This window comes from Corapipo altera, unplaced genomic scaffold, assembly GCF_003945725.1.
Source record: "Corapipo altera isolate COAL_440 unplaced genomic scaffold, ASM394572v1 23, whole genome shotgun sequence".
NCBI lineage: Eukaryota > Metazoa > Chordata > Aves > Passeriformes > Pipridae > Corapipo > Corapipo altera.
Genome location: NW_020884878.1, coordinates 18908565 through 18914736, shown reverse-complemented (window position 1 = coordinate 18914736; position 6172 = coordinate 18908565). Strand labels below are relative to the sequence as shown.

The following is a 6172-nucleotide window of genomic DNA, read 5'->3' as shown; positions in this document are numbered from 1 at the left end:
GGTGACGCGCTCCCGGGGCGGGGCCCAGTGACGCACCCGGGGCACCGACGGCAGAGGCAGGAGCGGCGGGGTCAGCGTGATCGGCATGGTGAGCCGGGAGCGGGCCGAGGGGGGACGGGCTGGGGTCGGGTCTCTCCTCGGCTCATTGCGGCTGAGTGTGCGTCTCCCTGCAGGGGAAGCAGAAGAAGGCGCGGAAGTACGCGGTGATGAAGCGCATGATCAGCCTCCGGGATGAGCGCATGTGAGTGTGGCTGCGCTCCCAGGCGGGGCCCTGCAGCGTCCTCGTGTCCCGCTCGGGAGAGGCGGGAGGGGATCCCGGCCCGAGCCTCTCCGCCGCTGGCCGCCCTTCCCTGTCACTCGTCCTAAGGAAGTGCCTGTGTTTCTTTGCAGTAAAGAGAAGGACCGGGCGAAAGCCCCCGTGAAGAAGAAAGAGGACCCGAGCGCCATCAAAGAGCGGGAGGTGTAAGTACTGCCGACACTTTGAGGAGAGAGGGATGGAGAGAGGGAAGAAGGGAGCGAGGTCCGGCCACGCTGCAGGCTGTAACCGAGGATATTTCTGAGCAAAACTATCAGAAAAGGACATGGTGTGCCAAACCAAGGGACTGTGCTTAAGAGGCAGCAGGAGTCTTTCTGCTCATTACTCCTTTTTCGTTCTCTGCAAGTTGTAGGATTGGACATGTTGTTAAATGCATTTAACTGACTTGAATTATTTGTCTTCCTGGCAGCCCCCAGCATCCCTCTTGCTTGTTCTTCCAGTATAATACACAGCTGGGCCCCCCTTACCACATCCTGGTTGACACTAACTTCATCAACTTCTCCATCAAGGCCAAGCTGGACCTAGTGCAGTCAATGATGGACTGTCTCTATGCCAAGTGTGAGTGTCCGCACCACTCGAAGCTTCTGACTAAGCAGTGCCACACTGTGCTTGGAATGTGCTTTGTCAGCCTCATGCCACTGGCTGAAAATAACAGAAATATTGAAAAAAGGATATATGCCATAATCTTGGAGCTGATTGTTCATGGCTATGGTAACCCTGGAACTGCCTCTGGTTTCAGTCAAACAGTGGTCATAAATGCTAGTCTCAACAAAGGTAGAGCATTAATACTTAAATATCTAAAATTACCATGGCATGGTCAAACTCAGTGGCTCTACATTTCATCACTTTGCAACCTTATCAGTTCTTGCAGTAAGTAATATGTTTTAGAGTTCCATGATCGTTCCTGGACATGTGGGCAATATAGAAGTCTGTGAATAAATATTGCTTTGTATTAATACAGGCTTTTTTTCCATTTAGGTATTCCATGTATCACAGACTGTGTAATGGGTGAAATTGAAAAGTTAGGACAGAAGTACCGTGTGGCGTTAAGGTAGGTGCAGGGTGCTCTCTTCTCTTTTGCCATGACATGCTCCTGCACTAGAGGGTGGTTAGGTTGTTGCAGAGTCCTGAACTTGGTTTTAGTTCTCTGGCTGTACAAGATGGGTACAATGTCTAGAGTTTTAGATTTTTTTGGTTTTTAAAACAAAATGCTATGTATGAGTGCACAGTATCAATCTGTAATCTTTCATTCTGCTAAGACTTTCAAAGTAAGCCTTTTTCTTGTTTCTCAAAAAAAATATATTTTTTTAAATTTTAGAATTTCTAAAAATGAATAAAGAAGTGATCTGAGTCTTATGGAACTTTTTACTCATACTTCATGTTACTCCTGTATGAGTAGGTACCATGTATTGATAATCTAGAGCTAGGTTATTGTGTGATCTGTACAACACTAGTCCATATCCTCCACTCAGATGTATTGTATTTTGTCCTGCTGTGTTGTAAACTATCCAAGTACATCCCCTAAGCAGCTTCGATGTTGCCCTTCAGAGAGAAGGTGCAATGTCCCTATATGCATGGTGTGAACGATCACACACCAGAAGGAGTTCTAGTTCTTCCCAGAGATAACTTATTTCAAATTACTTTGTTTGGCAATGGCCTGATATTTTACAGATTTTGAATCCAACTAACCAGTACTAAGAAATACTTAACCTATAATAATTAGACAAACTGCATTCTTTTTTGCTCCTCATTTCATTTGACTTTTATGTACCATTTACTCCATCCCTTCAGCCCTTGTTTTGAGAACAATGGTCTGTATATCACAGAAAGCAGTGTTCTTATTCCTCTGTACTGTGTTACTGTACTCTGTGGTCTGATTGCTGTGATGCTGCCTTATATTTGCCCCCACAGAATTGCCAAGGACCCTCGGTTTGAACGCTTGCCATGTATGCACAAAGGAACCTACGCAGATGACTGCTTGGTACAGAGGGTCACTCAGGTATTTCCCTCTCTGACATTTTCTGTACTGTGCTAACATACTAAAAATTCCTGAACCCTCCTAACTACTAATGACTTAAATTTCCCACAAAGTAACTACAAAATTTCACTAAGAGGCAGTTTCAGTCCCTAGAACAACTGTATTTGATGCAAGGTACTGTCTTCTCTGGGCATTCTTGAGGATGGGAAAGCTGTCAGCTTGGAAGGCTGGACAGACCTTCAGAAATTTCTGTGAGTCTATTTTGACGAGCAGAAGAATGTTACTAGTCTGCTGTGGAATTCTGTACAAGTCCTAGTAATGCCTTGCTAAGGATTCTTAGCCTTCTTGTGTTTAACGAGCTCACTGAATAGAAGCGTTTGATCAGTTATGTCTTCTTTCTGTTGGTTCGCTGGTGTTAAATCTGACCTGCCTTCTTTTTTTGCAGCACAAATGTTACATTGTGGCCACCGTAGATAAAGAGCTCAAGCGGAGAATACGAAAAATCCCTGGAGTGCCTATAATGTATATTTCCAGGCACAGGTAAGGGACCCCTGACAGAGAGAAACCTTGCCCAGTATAATCCTTGTCTGACAGGGACTCTGTCACCATGGACTTCTCTCCTGCATTGTCCGTAGTGCAGGCTGCAGTAAAGGGCCTGGTGTTAGCACAGAAGTTGAAGTACAGCTACTGCTGGGAAGAGACTGGCCACAGACCTACTTTTATTGCAGTCTACTTGTTCACTTGTCTTTACCAGGAGAGCTACTCTCCTTGAGCCCAGTGTTTCCATAGATCAGTTGTGCTCACCAGCAGCAGCAGGACTACCAGGCAATGTGTTCTGCAGATCCTTGAGGAAAAGAATATTCTTGTTCCATATTCTGTTTGGTAGCTTTGTGTACCCTCACCTAAGAGATTGAATTTTCTTCTTAGCTAAAAACTAAACAACTCAGAAGGATACTAGTGCAGCATGTTGGAAATGAGGAGGTTGATTGCTAGAAATACGTAAAGTCTTAAGTGATCTATAATTAGAATGTGGCTCAAAAGATTTTTCTTTCAAAACACCTTTGCCTCTTATTCACTATGGCCATGAACTTTTGGAACAGGATGCCCAGGAGTGTAGTGGAGTCACCATCCCTGGAGGTGTTCAAGAAATGCCTGGACACGGCACTTAGTGCCATGGTCTAGTTGACAAGGTGGTCTTTGGTCAGAGGTTGGACTTGGTGATCTTGGAAGTGTTTTCTAACCTAAATGATTCTGTGGTTCTGTGAATTATAAGTTGAATGTCAAAAGTTTTATTCTTTGTGGTGGACTACTCTTAAATTCTAAGTCTTACAGAACCACCTTTTTTTTCCTACTCTGGAGATGGTGAGTTTCTGAGATGCCTGATTTCTGAGTTTAAGGTGAAAAATAACAGCAATGTTATGAAGACTTTTTACTTTCAGAAGTAATATTTTTATTCCTGGGAGTCTGAGCTGCAGATAAAAATGCAACAAAGCTTGCTGTTCAGTCTGCCTGTAAGCCTGTTGCTGGATGGTGTCGTGAATGGGTGGTTTAGGCCACTGCAACAATCACCATTAAAGATATTAGCAAAAGCAAGTTTTAATATAAATTTGCAGAAGTGCAACTTAACAGAGTTTGATGTCAAGGTTCACTCTCTTACTACATGGATGAAAAATGCAAAGGAAAATCAGCTTAGAATAGCTTTAGGATGACTTGCATGGAGACTGGGAGTGCAAAGTGTAAGGAAGACCCTCCTATTGAGTCACAAAGTTCAGAAAGGATCTTGCTTTCTAAACTCCTGACAGAGTCTAGGTGTGGCTGAATCCAGTCCTAGTCCCAGGCTTGGTCAATGGTTTATGTCTAAAAATTCAATATAAAATCCTTCCATTGGGTCACAAGGTTCGGAATGGACTCCTTTACTTTTCAAACTCCTGATGGAGTCCAGGTGTGGCTAGATCCAAACTTAGTCCCAGATTTGGTCAATAGTTTCTGTCTAAATTAGATTTTAGCAGCACTTAATCATTGACTAACTTAACATTTATGAAGTGATTCAATAGGATTTACTACAATTATAACAATGACTTAATTATAGATTCAGGAAACAACGTTCATACTACACTTGGTAAAGAGTATTTCAGCCAATTCACACGTGTGCACATGGACACAGAGATGAATGTATCTAAATGTGTAAAGGTACCTGGTAAAAATTCCCTTCAGGTTCAGTGAAATACATTGAATGCCTCTGCATTTTTCAACAGGCAAGGGCTGAGCTACAGTCCTTCAAGTATCGCATACTTGCGAGTTCATGACCTCTGAGAGGTGTCCCGCTCAGAGGGAGGTGCTTGTACAGCACTCTGCAGCCCAGGAGAGCTCAAAGGGCCTCTCTTAAGACCACTCTTTATAGAGTCGCAAGGTGATTGGTTTTAGTTGTCCATAAATTGTACATCTAGGCCACAATCCAGATTGGTAATTACTAGAGTTTCCAAAACTCCAGTAACAATGGTACCATTCCACTCAGGCCACAATTCAGATAGGGCAGGAGATGACTGCTTAGTTACACTCACATCCTTCACCATAGCCAGGCAACAGGAGTTCCTGGTACAGTCAGTGCTATTCCATCTTAGCCATGCAAGACTTCCTGGTCTGTTCAAGGGATGCTTCACCGCCCAACTCATTACACAAAGACCAAGACCTATCAGGAATCCCTGAGATCATACAGCAGCCCCAAGGAGGAGGAGGGGGTAGATGCTCCACCACAGTGGGGAGGAGAGCAGTGTGGAGTAGGTTGTCTTCATAAGTTTTTCTTCTTTCTCAGGTACAACATCGAAAGGATGCCGGATGATTATGGAGCTCCTCGATTCTAACCTGTCCAGCCAAGCCATTGATGCCAGGACTCTGAGCCAGGATAAGGGTCCTTCTGATCCCAACCCTCCTGCTTTCTCTTTTACTCATAGGACCATGAGTGACACTGAACTGACTTCTTAGCCTTGATTTTCTAAGAAGAAGCTGTTTTGAAGAGTCTGGTTTTATTCATCCTTGTTCTGACTTGGTTTGATTAACTATAGCTGAGAGAAGCGTATGGGAAACAGAGGGTGGCAGTGCCCAGAACATACCTACCTCTGTCTTCACTGGGATCACTGGAAAAAGTGATTTCAGCATTCTGAATTAAATACTGATGATGCAACTCTGGCTGAGAATGAAACCACAGAAATTTTAGAAGTTTCTTATTGCTGCACCTGCAGTGGAACAGGTATTTCTCTGGGGAGCTCCCTCACACCTGTTTCCTCAAACAAATCAGAACTTGCATTCTGGAGAAAAGACGTCAGATCTGCACCAGTTGTTGGGCCTTCTCTGGAACAGCAGTCTAAAAGATTTTGGGAATTGATGATCTGGGAATTGGTGGGCTTTTATTCAGCTGTACAATGAATTATGTTTGGTTAAGCGTCCTGCTCAGATTGTCCTGTCTGTAGTGGGTTAGCTGGCAGTCCGGTCCTTTTGCTTACATTTAGAGTGGTGGAGACAGGGTAGGGTTGGGTTGGGACAGATCTCTCCCTCTTGTTTGCTTGGGACCTGTGCACCTCAAACCCTTATCACTTCTGTTAGGTATCAGGGAAGAGGAGGAAGGTGTCAAATGAGGAAAGGTATTAATGTGAGCTGGGAGCAGAGTCAGTGTTGGAGAATAAGAGCAATGGTTGCAGATAGTCTCCCAGCAGCATTTACTGCAGGGAAGGAAGTGGTCAGAGGAGGGATGGAAAGCAATGGTTAAGCCACATGGAGAAATGCAGGGGGAAAAGTATTTCAAAGCTATAACTCTGCATTCTCATATCTTCTCCATTACTCCTTAGTTCTTAGCAATATAATTTGCTCTTACAATCTCTGCT

General features: G+C 44.1%; 1 protein-coding gene across 1 annotated transcript; it reads left to right on the top strand.

Moving 5' to 3' along the window:
• The first annotated feature begins 5 nt into the window (after positions 1-5).
• FCF1 (FCF1, rRNA-processing protein) lies at positions 6-5744 on the top strand. Its single transcript, XM_027638303.1, has 8 exons — positions 6-88; positions 174-241; positions 391-462; positions 726-874; positions 1295-1367; positions 2228-2315; positions 2740-2834; positions 5107-5744. The coding sequence occupies exons 1-8, from the start codon at positions 86-88 to the stop codon at positions 5153-5155; spliced, it is 597 nt and encodes a 198-aa protein (XP_027494104.1). The 5' UTR covers positions 6-85; the 3' UTR covers positions 5156-5744.
• The last annotated feature ends 428 nt before the right edge of the window (positions 5745-6172 follow it).

What these genes read in the sequence shown, in the direction of transcription:
- FCF1 (XM_027638303.1), top strand. An exon ending in GGACTGTCTCTATGCCAAGT is followed by an intron (nt 875 to 1,294) that starts GTGAGTGTCCGC and finishes TTTTCCATTTAG; the next exon opens with GTATTCCATGTATCACAGAC. An exon ending in TGGTACAGAGGGTCACTCAG is followed by an intron (nt 2,316 to 2,739) that starts GTATTTCCCTCT and finishes CTTTTTTTGCAG; the next exon opens with CACAAATGTTACATTGTGGC.